At 41.2% G+C, this 18,029-nt stretch overlaps 1 protein-coding gene across 3 annotated transcripts in view; it reads left to right on the top strand.

Moving 5' to 3' along the window:
• NMT2 (N-myristoyltransferase 2) overlaps positions 1–18,029 on the top strand; it is a 70,400-nt gene that overhangs the window by 36,822 nt on the left and 15,549 nt on the right. For all 3 annotated transcript variants that reach the window (XM_049881930.1, XM_049881931.1, XM_049881932.1), the window contains 7 exons: positions 1,077–1,221; positions 4,850–4,968; positions 5,065–5,156; positions 5,277–5,393; positions 6,730–6,900; positions 8,265–8,373; positions 16,405–16,575. In XM_049881930.1, the coding sequence (XP_049737887.1) occupies positions 1,077–1,221; positions 4,850–4,968; positions 5,065–5,156; positions 5,277–5,393; positions 6,730–6,900; positions 8,265–8,373; positions 16,405–16,575 (924 nt within the window). The remainder of the gene's footprint in view (positions 1–1,076; positions 1,222–4,849; positions 4,969–5,064; positions 5,157–5,276; positions 5,394–6,729; positions 6,901–8,264; positions 8,374–16,404; positions 16,576–18,029) is intronic.

Genomic DNA, 18,029 nt, shown 5'->3' on the forward strand with positions numbered 1-18,029 from the left:
GCTTCATGGTGTATCCAGGAAAACTGAAGGGCTCTGAAGTTTTTTCTAACCACTTCTGAATTAGGGCTAAGAGCAATCTCTGTATGGTATCAAAATTCTAAAAATTGTCTATTATTTTGTGTATTTAAAACACACACAGGTTTTCATTTTTAATCCCATGTCCTGCCTTCTCATTTCAAGTACGGTCTCATTTCCCATGTATTATTACCTTATTTGAGGGATTTTAAAAAAGGGGAGGCTGGGAAATCTTTAGAGATGACAAAAATACGGGCTTTGAGGAAGGAACTTTAGAATGTAAAGGTATTGTCAAGTTTATAGACTGAAAATATATTTTACTGAAAAAGGAGGCTGTGTTGCAGCACTTGGGTTGGGGAGAGCAGGCTGTGGTTGCCAAGGATCAGATTTGTAGAGGAGACAGCTTGTCCTTCCTGGAAGGTCTCTCTCTCTCGAGGAGCGTCAGCTTTAGGAGAAGGGCAGGGCCGAGTCCGGGAAGAGGAGGAGTCATTGATGTTTCCTTCCTTGATGATCACTTCCTTCCCAGCTCAGCCCTAAATTCAGATTTCATTTTGTTTCTTCTTCTTTTTTTTTTTAATGAACTAAAATTTCCCTTTTCTGCCTAGTTTCTATTCTGGAAGTTATTTGCCTTGTCGCCCCATTGCTATTCCCAAGCATTAACCCTAACAGTGAAACCCCCATAGTGGCTGAGACTGGCTGCCCTGGGATAGTAATGCACGTGTTGCATGTCCCTCCTTTTCCTGCCCCTCCTGGACGAGTCCCGGTGAAGAGCGTTTGCAGATGGCTAGGAAACTGCAGCGACGGGTGGAGTGATTGACTTGAGTTTCCCCAAACTGCCACAGAGCCCCATTAAACTATAGAACTGTTGTTATCTTTAACATCATACATTTGCTTATACTTGGATATGGTAACATAGTTGAACCCAGTACCTTGACCAGGCTTAGATGAGAATGACTAGTTTCCAGGTGTCATAGTCTCCAAGGCAGAGACGTGTGTGCCCTAGGTGTGAAGGCAGTGGCAGTGTCCTCATATTCTGTGTCTGTATGTCTTTGCTATTATAGAATCCCACCATTCCAATGCAGAAGTTGCAGGATATTCAGAGAGCAATGGAGCTGTTATCCGCGTGCCAGGGCCCAGCCAGGAACATTGATGAGGCTGCGAAACACAGATACCAGTTTTGGGACACGCAGCCAGTACCCAAACTAAGTAAGTGCTTCTGCTTTTTTCCACAAACAATACTGGATAAACAACAAAAGAGGCTCGACTTATATAACCTGTTTTATACCTCATGTTAGAAATTAACTTAAAAGTAACTTTTTTTTCCATAAATTATTGTATTTTTTGGTAGTGATGTTGACTTTAAATAATACAATTTTAGTCTAATTACTATCCCTCTAAAATATCCCATTTGTCCACACCTGAAACGTTAGTGTATTAAAAAAAAATGTATATGTAAAAGAGGGAGTCTCTCTCCCCCCTTCCTACCTTTTTTTTTTTGCTTGCTTCTGAACATCATAGAGTTCATTGTTTTGCCTGTGCATAAATTTTTCATAGTTTTCTGCCTCAGTTGTTCCAAAAGACACAGAGAATTTGCTGTATTAAATATTACTGAAATGAAAAATTTTGTACTGTTTAATAAGACGATTCTGAACACTCACCAGTGGTGTTAATTAGTATCAATTCAATAATATGACAGTATAATAAGGGAATCGGGACACCTCGTGAAGGCCTTTGTAAGGGGTTTTGGTTTATGTTAGAAATTACCTGTAAGTAGGCCTTCTTCCCTTGGTGCTTGTGCCTACTTCATCAGATTTGTGAGACCACTTAGACTTTTACAAGTTAAGCTGCCATAACATAATTTAATTGTTCCTCTTTTTGCGTTACGCTAAAAAGATAAGTCCCATAAGAGTTTCTAAAAATGTATTATAACCTAAACCTGCTTTATCTTATACGTATATGAAGATAGATTGCCATATAATTATTTGTTTTTTTCTTTTTTGATTGATTAGGTTCCAGAATCTGTATAATATAAAGGGGTTAATTGCCATGCAAGCTTTTAAACAGCCCAGCTATGCACAAATAAAGGAGCCCTGGTGGCACAATGGTTAAGTGCTCAGCTGCTAATCAAAAGGTTGGCAGTTTGAACCTACCCAGTGCCTCTGCAGTAGAAAGACCTGGTGATCTGCTCCCATAAGGATTACTGCCTAGAAAACCCCGTGGGGCGGTTCTACCCTGTCACACTGGGTAACTATGAGTCGAAGATCGCCTCAACAGTGCCTACCAACAACACCATGTACAAATCATCAGTTTTATCAAATATAAATAAGAACGACCCTTTTCTGTGCCTTCGAATAGTGGTTTTCAAACTTTTTAAAGCTCCCACTCCTCTTCCACCCAGCCCTACCCAAGTAAATTAAAAAGAATGAGCTTCAGTGTTGAAAGAAAGAAAAAAGGGAAAAAAGGAAGGAGTTATCTTAGCTTGCCTTTTTTGTTTCAGATGCTAGATACGTATTTACTGGAAACCCTAGGAAGACTCTAAATGAATTTCTGGGATTTTAAATGACATTGAACTGAGTTACCAAGCCAAAACCAAACCACCCATTGCCATCGAGTCGATTGCAACTCATAGCAATCCTGCAGGGCAGAGCAGAACTGCCACATAGGGTTTCCAAGGCTGTGAATCTTTACCGCAGCAGACTGCCACATTTTTCTCCGGTGGAGCAGCTGGCAAGTTCAAACCATTGACCTTTCAGTTAGGAGACGAGCGCTTAACCGCTGTACCACCAGGGCTCCTACCATCAGCTAAAGGAATCTAAATTTGTTGATCTCAATGTATTGGGTTTAGCAGACTCTAGTTCTTTGAGCTGCTGGAAGCTGTTAGGTTACTAATGATAAAACCACTTCCTTCTGGCACCCAACTCCAGGGTACTCTTTGAGAAGATGGCTCAAGTGTTCACCACATTTTGGTCCTTATCCTAATCCTTGCATGATTCTCCAGTTTCTAGAACTCTTGGTATGACCTCAGTTCAGGCAAAGGCCAGAGCAGAGGGGGCAGGTACACAGACTCCATCCTGGGTGCCTGCCCTCCTCCTGCTCAGGTGGGAGAAACCTCTTCATGTCCCACTTGTTTGGGGAAGAGTAATTCTGAGCCCTGGGACAGCACTGGAAAATCAGGGAGACTGCTTGGCTCCAGTTCTGTGTATCCAGAGTAATGTCTCGGCTCAGTCTAAACACACTCATCTCTTTAGAATTGCTTGAATCAGGTTGTCCTGTGGATGTTCTGTGAACACCCAGGCCCTATGCAGTCACTCAGAAGGGACTTTATGGAGCCATTGAGAATGTGGCCAGTTGGGCTGACCAGGGGAACCTAAGGTCTTCATATGGAGTTCTGGGGAGATGGGCTGACAAACAGAGATAAGAGTAAAGTTAGGGGTTAGAAAGAAGAGGAAATGAGATCCTTAGAGCTCCTTGGAGCTGGTACAAACCCTGTGCCTTCTACCTGTAGAAACATTCTATGATGTTAAGAATCAGTACACGAGGGTCATTTGTCCAGTAGATGTTTGTTGAGTGTCCAATACGGAATGACAGGCACTGGGGTGCATACTGGGAGTCCTTGGTGGTTCGAAAAGGTTGGTGATTCGAATCCACCCAGCGGCGCCTCAGAAGAAAGACCTGGTGATCTACTTCCAAAAGGTCACAGCCACTGAAAACCCCGTACAGCTCAGTTCTACTCTGAAACACATGAGTCGCCACGATTCAGAATCTGTTTGATGGCAACTGTTCTGGGTTTTTTGGGTGAGAGTACGTTCTGAGCAAATAGCAGTAGAAAGAGTAGGGTAAATGGCGGCCAGGCAGCAGGGTAGAGAGGGCATACTTTAGGTAGGTAAAAACTTTAGTCCTGGAAAGATGCTGTGAGGAAGGGACGTGTAACCTTGTGTCTGGAAAAATGGAAGCGGCCAGCTCCATCGACAGCAGAGGAGAGGGCCTCCAGCCAGAGGAGAAGCACCAGCGCAGGTTCTGAGATGGGGCCAGCCTGAGGGAGGCCGGTGTGGCTAAAGCTGGATGCAAGGGGCAGGCCGAAGGCGCGGGAGGAGGGCAGGGGCGGGCCGAAGGCGCCGAGGGCAGAGGCAGGCCGAAGGCGCCGAGGGCAGGGGCAGGCCGAAGGCGCCGAGGGCGAGGGCAGGGGCGGGCCGAAGGCGCCGAGGGCAGGGGCAGGCAGCGGTCGCGGTAGGAGCCTGGATTTTATTCTGACCACATTGGGAAGCTCTGCAGAAAACGGAAGCAAACATCTTTGGAGAAAGGCTGGAGACTGTGATGACTTGGACTGGAGTTCTGGCACTAGCAATGGAGAGGAGTAAACAGATTTGAAACTGACTTTAGATTTTGCTAGAAGGGGTCGCAGGTCTCTGCAGCCCTTTTATCATCCTCCCACTATCCCCCAGTTTGTTGAAATGCAGCGCAGAAAGAAATCTCTAAAGCTTGCCACATCAAACCTATGTTGCATGTAATGGTGCTTCATGATAAATATGTTATCTAGGGGTTGAGGCTGAAAAATCATTGTTTTATGACATCAGTTGTTTCGCTTGATGACCAAGGATTTCTACTTTTATTTAATTGGTGAAACAGCAGTTGTTCCTCACCACACCTAACTACCCTGTTTTACTCCAGAGATAGATGAAATAATAGCATATTTTTAAAGATTACCTTGTACCCAAGGGTCCCAAATATGACTTTGTTTATGTAACTGGACAGTTTGGGTTGTTAGGATACTTTGTAACTTAATGTTCTGTCTTTTTTGACTTCTCTCTCTGCTTCATTTTCCCTCCCTCTCCAGATGAAGTGATAACATCTCATGGTGCAATTGAGCCCGATAAAGACAATGTACGTCAAGAACCATATTCCTTGCCACAGGGTTTTATGTGGGACACTCTAGATTTGAGCAGCGCTGAAGTGGTGAGTCAGACTCTATAATCCAACACCCGTGTTCACACCAGTTGCTTCTGAGTTGGTTCTGAGCACCATAAATAGGACACTTGTTTCATCTTGTAGCTCAAGGAGTTATACACGTTGTTAAATGAGAATTATGTAGAAGATGATGACAACATGTTCCGGTTTGACTATTCACCCGAGTTCCTGTTGTGGTAAGCCTCAGCCTGGCGTGATGCTGTGGATGGTGTTGGTTGGGTTGGGATGGCTCGTGTCCGTTGCTGTGTCAGTGGACACTAACTGGCTCTTGTTTCTCTCGTCTGCACTGACTGCAGGGCTCTGCGTCCCCCGGGCTGGCTCCCTCAGTGGCACTGTGGAGTCAGAGTGTCTTCAAATAAAAAGCTTGTAGGGTTCATAAGTGCCGTCCCCGCAAACATTCGGATTTATGACAGGTACGTACTAAAGCTGGTTGGTTTCTATGTGTTTCTTTTCCTTCTTCTTTGTCCTTTCTTCCATCATCTTGCCAGCAGGACTTCCCTAGGAAAGTATAAGAACACAGGTCAAACCAGAGCAGGAAGGCACAGTGTCACTTTACTTGCCTTGGGGATGTGTGGGGACCGTTAGGAGTTGGTTCGGAATATATGAGCTTACAGCTCTCTTTGTCAGTACCTTCTAGGGCTGCCTCCCCAGCTGTTCATGGGTCAGCAACACTGTTCACCAGTGTGGCAATTGAAGAAAATATCAACTTTTTTTTAGAATTGCGATTATAATGAGCTTTTAAGGATTACTTAAAATGTTTTAGGAGGGATAAAAATGTTCTATTCCCAGGGTAAGCTTGATGCATTTTTGCTCTGGGTCTCCAGTCCTAAAAGTCTAGCATAATAGGTCTGTTTGCCTGCAAGTATATTAGGTTAGCTTATTTACTGCTAAACACATTTATCTCAAGGAATATTGTATTTCAGACACAGCAGATCTTCTAGGTACTCTCCCAGGAATGCAATTAATTACCGCAGTATGCAAGAGAAATGCCTGCATACCTGGAGCCAGAGGATGGAGCTGGCTTTGAAGCTCCAGAAGGCTTATTCTAGCTCAAAAACTGCCACCACACAGAGAACCTGTGGATTTGTATCATATTTCAAAGTAACATCTTACCAGATTCTGGAGCACACATGACCCAGTTATTGCCATAGTTGTATTCATTACAGGAAAAACAGATACAGAAACTTTAAGAGATGTCTGATCCATTTTTTAGCTGAAATGTTATAAAAGGCCAATGTCCTAAAATGTATTTAGAACAAGGAGGTTTGAGTCTCCATGGCCTACACTTACAATTATTTTGTCCTATTCTGTAACGCGTGGGATTGCCGTGAGTTGGAATCAACTTGATGGCAACTGGTTTGAACCACTGGGTGGCACAAACAGTTAAGCAGTCAACCACTAACTGAAAGGTTGGTGGCTCTAACCCAGAGATGCCTCGGAAGAAAGGCCTGGTGGTCTGCTTCCAAAGGTTTGCACCCTTGAAAACGCTGTGGAGCGCAGTTCTATTCTGATGCACGTGAGGTCACTGTGAGTCAGAGTCAACTCGGTGGCAACTGGTGGTGGTGGTGGCATGGGGACTAGTGTATTAATCTGAATTTGTATGATATCTGAATGAACATTTTCTTAAAGACTGTCATGAAGGAGGCCTTTTTCATTTTTTCACTCTTGGAAATTTTATGGGTATTGTCTTATTTAGAAAAAATGTTTTCATCTTATGTTTGCTTTAATTTTGACAACCTTATTTCTTAGTGTGAAGAAGATGGTAGAAATCAACTTCCTTTGCGTTCACAAGAAATTGAGATCAAAACGGGTCGCCCCAGTGTTAATTCGAGAAATAACCAGAAGAGTAAACCTGGAAGGGATTTTTCAGGCCGTTTATACTGCTGGGGTAGTTCTTCCTAAGCCAGTGGCCACATGCAGGTAATAGCACCGTATTCTTACCTTGCACCTTACATACACGAGGCATGCTGAGCCTCACTCCCAGCCTGGTGGCATAGTGGTTAAGAGCTGTGGCTGCTAAACAAAAGGTTGGCAGTTCGAATCCACCAGGCACTTCTTGGAAACCACATAGGGCAGTTCTACTGTGTTCTGTAGGGTTGCTATGAGTTGAAATTGACTCGATGGCAATGGGTTTGGTTTTATTATTCTCATGTGTAACCAAGAAAATGAAGGCTCAGGGATTTTGGCTTGCTCGTGATTATGTGGTTTGTTGAGAGCAGGCACGGAGACTAGAACCTAGAGTTACTGAGTCCAGTATGCTTTGCAGTATACCCCACACCACACTGCTGCTTGGCAATTAAAAAGTTTTTTTAACGTTTTCCTGCTGATGATGCTGGATCTATATTTCTATTTCTATTCCCCTTGAAAGACTTGTGTCATATACCATGGAGAAACCCAGGGCATTGTGATCCCGAAATACCATTTCCTTTTCACCCTACCCCACTGGTTCTATACCATGCTTTGCAGCCCTGTCAGGGACTGTTCCAGAAGCTTGATAAACACCAGTTAGAAGGGCCCAGACATACCTGTTTTCTAAGAGTAAGAAGAAGGCCTGTACTCTGCTTTTGTGACTTCATCTGCTCTTACCAAGCTTTCAAAAGTTATTCCAGTGAGAAAAATTTGTTTATCAGAATGTCACTTGACTAAATTTTCTCTAAAGCATCAGAAAGAGCTTATCTCCCTCTACTATTTTTATGGACTCAAATCAAGCTGAAACTAAGATAGTATAAAAGGTAAAACTGTAAAATTACTATAGAATCTTCAATTACTACATTCATAACTAAACAGAGTAAAAGACTTCAAAGGTGCATTTGTAACACCCTCAATAGAGCATCCCAGCGCCTAAGCTGGCATCGCTTGAAAAATTCAGGCTCTTTTCTCAAAAAGTTATTTTCTTTGGTGTGCATTATATAGAAGTGAAGGCTAGTGCTGTGAGAGAAGTATTTTCATGTTTTTAAACTTCATGGCTTGCCTTTTGTAGAATCAGTGACGGGAACTAAATACTTACAAACCAGGCATTATTAACATTTCTTTTGCAGCTTGAAGACTTCTCTGTATTGAAAGAGATGAAAGGTCACAAGCTCTAAGGGACCATAACTAGCAATGCAGGACATATTAGGAGAGGTTAAAAAAAAAAAAAAAACTGATTAAATTTTTGCCTAAGAAGAGGGCTAGTGTCCAGCATTCATGTTCAGTAAATGCTTACATAGTAGCTCAGCTGAGACAGAGTGAAACCTTGTAGAATTAGAAATCAATTAGATTTTAAAACCTTCATTGTGTTGCAGATACTGGCATCGATCACTAAACCCCAGAAAACTGGTAGAAGTGAAATTTTCTCACTTGAGTCGAAATATGACTTTACAGAGAACAATGAAGCTCTACAGACTTCCAGACGTAAGTAAGAATGATTTGTAGTTTTTCGAAGCTGTAACAACTGAAGTTTTAATGCAGAAAAGAATTATCTGCAGGTCTGAAAACTGGCTCACGTATCTGAGAAAGTGACTGTGTAGTTAGAACGACCCATAGAACTAAGGGGCTAGGAAAAGCAGGGGCACTCATTTAAAAATACTATGCTTTTCTTTCTTTCTTTCTTTTTTAAGGCTTTTTAGATTCTTTGGTTTGTAGTCGAATGGGATTGAACTCAAAATGTGTAAGTTTTGCAATTTCGAGTATCATAAGCCGTCGAGTAAGAGGTAAGACATGTTCAGGCTTCTGACGATATCAGCATAATGGAACTAAGGAATAAAGTTTAGACAAAAGACCTGGGGAGAAGAAATAATGTTTCATTAAATTACCATACTTTTAAACTAGCAAATTCTCAGTATGAAAAGTTGTTTGTCTTAAAAGGGAAAAGTGTAAATATGCTTGCCAATATTGGCTTTATAACAATATTGGCTACATAACAAGTTACCACAAACTCAGCAGCTTAAAAACACTCACATTCATCATCTTATAGGTCCTTTGGGTCAGGAATCCAGGTGTAGCTTAGCTGAGTCCTCTGCCTCAGGGTCTCTCAGGAAGCTGCCATCAAGGCGTTGGCCAGGGCTGGGGTCTCACCTGAAAACGTGACTAGGAAGGATCTGCTTGCAAGCTCCAGTGGTTGTTGACAAGATTCAGTTCCTTGCTGGCTGCCAGAGACCACCTTCAGTCCATGCTAATGAGCTCTTCCATAGGGCAGCTCACAACATGGAAGCTTCTTCATCAAAGGCAACAAGAAAGGGTCTATAGAGAGGAAGTGCTAGCAAGGTGAAAGTCAGAATCCTATGTAATCTATTCATGGACGTGATACCCAGTCACTGTTGGCGTATTTTTTTGGTTAGAAGCAAGCCACGGGTCCCATTCACGCTTAAAGGGAGCAGATTACACAAGGGCGTGAATCCAACAAGCATGGGAGTCTTTGGGTCCCTCTTTGAGTCTTTACCACAGATGGATCTTCTGATTGGAGTTTCAGTTTTGTCAGAGGTACTCTTTCTTTTGTGTTATTACAAAGTAATTTAGTAAATATTTAAACTTGATTGAAGGATTCATGTGGAACGTAGCCATGTTTCTCTAGAACACTGTGAGGACTTCACTTGTGATAGCCTTTCTCGGTACAGTAGACTATGGTGCCTTTTGTCTTGTGTCCAGTTTTGTGTTTACCAGATAGATGTAATCAGTAGCTGTAAAAATGGTATGGTAGGGTGTCTGACCTCCTCTAACTTCACATGGAGGAAGGAGAGTCAAGATCAGCAGCCCAAGACTGATTCCTGTGAGGTCAAACGTGCCTCTATCTCCAGCCTTTTTACCAGTTGGGACACCAGCTGTCCCTCTCATGGCACTCTCTGCTGCTCTGCTGGGTTTGATAATTCATTGCAGTGGCCACACAGAGCTCACAGACAATACTCACAATTACTGGATTTATTAGAGAAGAAACAGGTTACAGTTCAGCTTCAGGAACACTCTGGATATAGTTCTTCAATCAGGACAGGTTCTTCTCAGCCGTGCTCACAGGCACACCTTTCTTTGGCCCCTCTGCCTCTGCCCTGCTCGGGCAAGTGTTAGAAAGCTCTTTTAGCTCTGCTGCTAAGTACCTGGAGGCCCCCAACTTGGCCAGGAAGCCCCTCCCCAAAGGCACCCTGTTGTCTCACTCCAAGGGTCAGCACCCCCACCTTAACCATCTTGCTCCGGGGGCCAGGAAGCCCACTGCATTGTCTCCTGCTGGTCTCCTGGTTTGGCTGCCTCTGCTGCTCCCATTTCTCTGCTACTGCTTATCACCATCTCTTGTTATCGCCGATATTAAAACTCTCTCTCTCTCCTGGGTCAAAGAGGTCTCAACATAGGGATCCTTTTCTAGCTCTTCTTTCTTGTTGGTAGTAGGTACTGTCTGCTCTGGATTGTCTGCTCATTTAAGCCTAGCAAGATGGTAAAACTGACCAATCCCTTTGTTAGAGTTCCATATACCTTATTTGTATGGTCCATCTGCACTAGGGTGCCATGCCCCTTATTTATATTATTAGCAACCTATCCAATCCCCTTGATGGGCCACAAGTACCTCATTTGCATAGTCCTCACCCAGCCATTTGTTGGGAGTTACAAAGACTATGGCTGGAAGGGCCATATTAAGTAACTCACTGCACTGCGGAGCTATTTATCTGATGACATAAAAGAATCAAATAATTTCTGACTTTAGGCAGAATTTCACAAGGAGAGAAGTGGAGGTGAAGGGAGCCAAATAGTTGGAAATGTTAATATTGTTCTTGGGCTTCGCAACCTGGCAGAGGATTGGAAGGCATGTTCCTCCCATCTGTTTTATCTGTCGTTGCGGACAGTGAGGGCTTGAACCAATGAACTCACTGCCTCCGTGGGAGGCCAGTGAGGGAGGGAGAACGTATCCAAACAGGTGAAAATAAAAACCATAGGTGAGATGACACACGACCTGGGGAAGGAGCAGGCCCCTCGGGCTAGGGTGACGGAAATGATGGTAAGCACATCAGAGGTGTCTGCCCCGAAATAGTGAAATAGGAACATATTCAGCGAGGCCACACTGGCCACACTCTTGCTATTACAGTTCATATTTACTAGTCAGTTTTCTTTGGAAACAAGAAACAATTTGCGTAATGGCCAAGACTCAAAGAGATTGAGAGGGACGGAGTCACACAGAAGCACAAATGCAGCGAGAAAAGGGCCACAGAACACAGCTAGGGTGAAATGCACCCTTGTTAAGGTGCCATCCTTCTGAATATCCTCCTTGCCAGGTTTTAAATACTTTGCTGTATGCAAATTGAAATAAAAACATCAAGCATGCCTGCTTTTTTCGCTGGGGGGTAAAGTATTTTTTGACTTGACTATGTCCGTCAGCCTTTACACGTTTGCACAAGAATCGGTCGATTCATAGATAATAGAGTTTTGACAAGTTGGTAATAAATCACTGGTCAGGCATTGGTTGTAAAACCAAATGCTGGCATCTTAATTACAGTTAAACTAGATTCCCTGTATACCCTCAAAAAAGTCATTGCTGTCAAGTCAATTCCGACTCACGGTGACCCTATAGGAGAGAGTAGAACTGCCCCACAGGGTTTCCAGGGAGCAGCTGGTAGATTGGAACTGCCAACCTTTTGGTTAACAGCCGTAGCTGTTATTCCTTGTGTAGAGCAGTCCTGTTCCAGCCATGTTGTTTATCATAGCTACTGTCTTCTTTTTTTCAGTGACTTGAAGTGCGTGAAGTGCTTTCATGTGCATTATCCACTTTACCCTCACAATGACCTTTTGAATTTGGTACTTCTTAATATCCCCATTTTACAGATGAAAAACTGAGGCTTATGAAGGTGACACTCAGCCAAGGGCATATCACTAATAAGGGGAGGACTTCAGATGCCTTTGCTTCTGCTGTCGCCTCTCACGCATTCCCTGCAGGGGGACACCATGACCCAGTCCCACTGAGTGTCTCGCTATGCAGTCATTAGTGCGTAGGTTAAGACAGGAAAGGACAGTGGCCAAAACTCCAGACAGCTCTCAGTGACCTGTCCCAGTCGCCCTTTCCCATTTTTAAGTCATAGGGATGGAGAGGCAAGGAGTAAATTAATGGTAAACAAAAAAGGATAGAAGCGATGTAAGTACAGATATTGGAGAACTGGAAGGTGGCGACAGCAGTGGGCTGGGTGTCTCTGTCTTGAGTTAGGAGCTGGACAGTAAAGCATGTGCCAGACCATCTCTCTCTTTCACGTGGGTCCGGGTGGGTGACCACGCGGCTAGCAGTTGCATCATATAAGAACATTTTTGTACTGTTAAACAAAAAAAAGAAGACCCTTATTGAATATCAGTTTTGCTGTATTATGGATCCAGTCTCGTTTCCTGATGGATCATATTGTTTCTACTTATCATGCCTGCTTTATGGACTTTTGAATATAAGAGGTGACATTTATTGTGGCCAGCATTGTGCTTGACATTTCACGTTCATAATCTCATTAGCTATTCATAAAAAGTATATAGGAGGGCTGGTTCTGACGTCTTGCTCTCCCCATTTCACAGAAGAGGACACTGAAACAAGATTAATTTGCCCAGAGCCGAATAGTCAGTATCAGAGCAATCCCAGAGCACACATTGCTAGCTGTTAGCATCTAAAATACTAAGATTTTCCCAAGATTGACACATTTATGTATTCTTTAAATGTTCGTTGGTTTTTTAATTTGGTGTTCAGGATTTACAAGCAAAGTTGAGATTTTTTTTTTTCCTCAATGCTCTTAAAGGTGAAGGAATTTGATGCAGATGAAAAGCAGGAGTCAGAAATTAATCTACCAAGGTTTTAGCGTTATGTTCCAAGAAGGCTATGCTTGCTAAGACGTATCCTAAGCCCCCTAAGATTTTCTGTGTTTAGTAGCACTAGGTGCTCTTTTTTTTAAGTGTTCAGTGTCCTGCTACTCTTTTTTTTTTTTTTTTTCAATCAAATAAATAGTTGTAATCATTGCTTATATCTCTACTCTGAAATCTTGGCTCTAAAACAGTTCAAGCCACATAGTTTGGCAGACACCCACAGTACTTCTGTTTTTTAGTAGAGCTGTGAACTTTATTTCCTTATGTACTTATTAGCAGATTTTAATAGACATAGGTTCCAACAAGTAATGGACATGAGTTGGCCATGATTCAGATATAGAGCTTACTTTATGAAACATAATATTTTCTCGATTACTGGAAATGTTTCTTTGCTTTTTATTGGACTCTTAGAAAACACTACCGCTTCACTGTTGGATATTACTAAAGCTTACCGTTTTCATTCAGTTCTTCCCACGTCTTCCTGAAAATTTATTTTGCATTTTTAAATTTATTTCATTCTTCCTGAGATTTTTTGGAGAGTATGTGACTTCATGATGTTAGACAGAAGCAACTTTAGGCTCTGAGAGACATGTACTATTGTTAGTCAGCAGAAGTCAAAGTTCTTCCCATGTTTTCTGGGCCTTACATTTTGAGTAGCTGATAAACCCTGATGTTCTCTTCTGCATTAATGCTCCTGTGAAAACATGGTTGACGTGCTTACAAATTGCCAAGTTTATGATTTCTCCTTTCACCCAAACATACTGTTTCACTGAGTCTTCCTCATCTAAATTCTACTACCCATTTTTCTGACCTTAAAGGATGTAAGACAGTGGTTCTGAAAGTGTGGTCCAGGGAACCCCTGGAAGTCCCCAGACCCTTTCAGAAAAGAGGACCTGTGAAATCAGCACTATTTTAATAATAACACTAAAACATTATTTGAATTTTTCACTTTCATTCTCTTGCGAGTATACAGCAGAGTTTTCTAAAGGCTATATGGAATGTGTGCCTATACATTGTATTTTAAAGCTTTCTCAGTTTTAATTCCTAATGTGATAAGTATGAATAGTTACGGCCCTCGCAGTACAGTGGTTAAGAGTTCAGCTGCCAACCAAAAGGAGGTTGACAGTTCAAATCCACCGGTCACTCCTTGGAAACCCTGTGGGGCAGTTCTGTTCTGTAGGGTTGCTGTGAGTTAGAATCGACTCGATTGCAGTGGGTTTGGTGTTTTTTTTGTTTTTTTTTTTTGGTTTTATAGCCCACATAAACAAAGCACTTTGGAGTTGAGGTAGTCAGTAATTTTTGAGAGTGTAAAGAGGTCCTGAGACCAAACAAATTGAGAATTGTTGCTTTGAAGTTGTCAGCTAGGCAAAAAGGTATGTTGATTTTAGTGATTTCACAGTATGATTGTTCAGTGAATTAGAATTATGCTCCAGAAGAATATTTTACTCTAGAAAAACGTTGATCAGTTTTTTTCTCATTTCTGAATATTCTGTGTTAACAGATATTATGTATCCTGGTGCTTTTCCTTAATTAGTCTAATATTGTTGATTGTTACTGAATCAGTAGCTGCAGGAAAAAAAAAATTGATATTGAAAAAGGCCATCTAAACTTAATTAAGGTCTTCCTCATAAGAGAAAGGGTTTTTTTAAACAACTGCAGTATATATTTCATATGACTTTGGTCTTCCTACTATCGTTTAGAAATGTATATTTATTTTAGTTAACAGTATTTGGAATTACATAGGTTCCCATGGCTTGCATTGTAGAAATGCCTTCAAATACTAAAATTGGCTTAGGGAGAAAGAAACAAAAGAAAAATACAGTTTTCATGCCTGGCTTGCACATAAAGGCCAGGCCATAGAAATGTCAGCATTGACGGTGGATTTTTTTTTTTTTCTCCCTGTCCACAGGCCTTACCTCAGCTTCCTGGGTAAATGATTTTCATATAAAACATGGGGATATTCATTCATTCATTCAACAAATATTCAGGCTATTATTATTCTGCTTGTTTGAAGGTCTTGGATCAAAGTTGGGACCTGGATATTTCTGAGGCTTTGAAATCCACAAAAAGACTAAAAACATAAGTTTTCTATTAAATGCTTGGAAACCCTGATGGCATAGTGGTTAAGCATGACAGCTGCTAACCAGAAGGTCATTAGTTCGAATCCATCGGGTGCTCCTTGGAAACTCTGGAGCAGTTCTACCCTTTCTAATACAGTCGCTATGAGTCAGAATTGACGATGGCAGTGGGTTGGGTTATTTAAATGAAATGCTAAGGACTTAAATTCTCTGGGTTTAGATAATTAAACTGTATTTTAGGTTACATTACTGTATATAGAGTACATAAATCATAGTTGAGTGGCACATAGTAAACACAGCTGAGAACTTTTGGGTCCGAATACAAAGCATGAGTTCTCACTTCTCCCCCAGCCCTCACTCATCAATAATCCGTCAGCACTCTTTATCACTGAACCGTAGAAATCTCAGCACAGGACTTCAAGCAGTCAATTGCAGTCAATCAGAACTGACACCCAAGAAACAAACCTATTTTCTGCCTTGGGATTCTACCATATTACTAGCCTACAGGCATGTAGGAATTGTAACGATCTAATTCTACAGGGAGTTTTTTATTTAAGAATATTTAAAATAATCTGGGGCAGAAAAGGCAGAGTAGCAATATTTATATATGGGTTATTCATCTCTCAGAATTTATCCAGTATACCTCCAAGAAAAAAAAAAATCAAGTTTATTGGAAAAATGAAATCGTATTTCTAAGTTTTTTTGTATGCTTGTTTGTATATAAAAAAAAAAAAAAATGGAATAGGCTTTCTTACTTCTAGTCATAAGTACACTAGTGTCGGTCCTAAAAAGCCAAGTAGTGTCTGGAGAGTTCTTGAGGACAAGTGGTTGAACAAATTCCCATGGGGACCTGTTCTGACCTTTTTATTCCTGTAGTCTAATTTAAAAATTATGGAGTTCTAGCGTGGTATCTGGGTAGAGTGGTGGATGCCAGCGCCTGCCCCAGGTAAGTCATGATCACGTGAGAAGCCAGGTGCAGTAATTGGTAGCCATTAGCTTTTTTGAAAATACTTGGCTACCAAAATGCTTGCCTTCCCATCCTGACAGATAGGATTTACTTTTATATAATTTTTGATGTGCCGTAGAACAAAATCACTACATCCTTTTCATGGGATATGCAATAAAACGAGTTACTTTTCAACTCTTTTCAAAATGTCAGACTTAGCAGGATTAAAACATGATACTCCAGAATGCATGCTAAATTCTTTGTGCCCTACCGTGTAGATTGTTAAAATTCTTGGCATCGGCCTGTATCAACTTGTACTGAGTGTTCCCTTTGATTTTATTTGGGTCACCAGTAATATTGATCAAAGACCTGCCACACAGACATAAGACTGATACAACACATTGTCTAGCGTGTATTCTAACCAGTGCTTCTCAAACTTGAATGTGTATACGAGTCATCACGGTTCTGATTCAGTAGGCCTGATGTGGAGCCAAGGTTCTGCCTCTCTAACAAGCTGTGATACTGGTCTGAGGACCACACTTTGAGTAGCGAAGTAGTTGTACTCTTCTCATGTTTAAATTTCTGAATTTGTTTTGTTTTCACTCTAACAAGGTTACAAAGACTTCAGGTTTGAGACCAATGGGACCAAAAGACATCAAAGCGGTTCAAGAATTAATCAACCGTTACCTGAAGCAGTTTCATCTAGCACCGGTGATGGATGAAGAGGAAGTAGCCCACTGGTTCCTTCCCCAAGACCACATTATTGATACATTTGTAGTAGAGGTAAAGATAAGGTGATAAGATAGTAAAGAGAAGTATGAAAATACTGTACGATGAAGTTTATTTTCTGGAAAGATCATATAGTGTCCATTTCTTTTCTCTTCATGACTTAACTGCCTTTATACCAGATTTCCGTTCATCACGATACAGCCAGATTTTCTTCTTACAGTTTCCATTTCTGGATAAGAGCACATTTTTATCGCTTATTAATGGAAAATTAGGATACTTTTCTGTGTCATTAATTGCCTTTCTTATTTTTGAAAATGGCCAATTTGAATGACCTCATTAGAGGTGGAGAAATCCCAAAGTTTATTATTCCTTTGGTTTTGTGAAACTGGGTGGAACTGAATTGCCTTCAGCTGAGAAGGCATAATTCATCTCCCTTAGCTCAACTCTTGTTCAAGGGGTGGAAGAAAAAGAGTAGATTTCCTGAGTATTGGTTAGATGAATTTAACATAGTGGCTTTTAAGCCCTTTTCTTATTAAATCTTGGAATTTGTTGTTCAGATGACATCTCACTTGGAAGCTCTTTTGGTTGAAACGGGATGGGTTGAGAAGTTAGGATTTAATCTGGTAAATACCTGGAGGACAGAAAAGAGCTAGGGCGACCCTATAGAATCTACTATAATGGCCCACTCACCATTCAGTCGTAAGCACTGAGCTGAACGTGTATACCAAGCACTGTCATGTGTTGTCTAGATATAGGATTACAAGCTAAACTAGGACAGTAATGGTGGGAGTGAGCAGGGTGAATTGAAAGGATATTTCTGAAGAACAATCGAGTAGTCTTTGTTTCTAAATTGCTATTTCAAAAACAATGCTAAGGTGGACATTTTTGTACACACATCTTAATGCATATTGTCAGTCTCCCCAAGGCAGGAGTTCTCAAACTTTTTGATCTCGGGACTCCTTTACTTCCTTAAGAATTATTAAGGACCACAAAGAGCTTTTATTTTTGTGGATTATTTCTGTAGATATTTACAATATTCAAAATTAAAAATTTAAGAAGATTTATTATTTTAGTTAATAATGATATACCTATAATAAATCAATTATATGTCACCTAAATAATATTTTTTAATTGTGGTAAAAATATATGTAACAAAACATACGACATCTTAACAGTTTCTGCACGTACAATTCAGTGACATTGATGACATTCTTCAAGTTGCACAACCATTCTCGCTATCCTCTCCCAAATTATTCTACCACCATTAACGTAAGCAAAAACTCCCCCTTTTCCACCTCCATCCCACCCCTGGTAACCACTAATAATCTTTGGTTTTGTATATTTGCTTATTTCGTATCCATGAGACATACAGATTTGCCCTTTCGTGACTGATTTATTTTACTCAGAATGATTTCAAGGTTCATCCATGTTGTGGCATACATCAGGACTTCATTTCTCATTATGGCTGGGTAGTTGTTATGGATTGAATTGTGTCCCCAAAAATATGT

The sequence above is a fragment of the Elephas maximus genome, chromosome 4 (genome assembly GCF_024166365.1).
Source record: "Elephas maximus indicus isolate mEleMax1 chromosome 4, mEleMax1 primary haplotype, whole genome shotgun sequence".
Lineage (NCBI taxonomy): Eukaryota > Metazoa > Chordata > Mammalia > Proboscidea > Elephantidae > Elephas > Elephas maximus.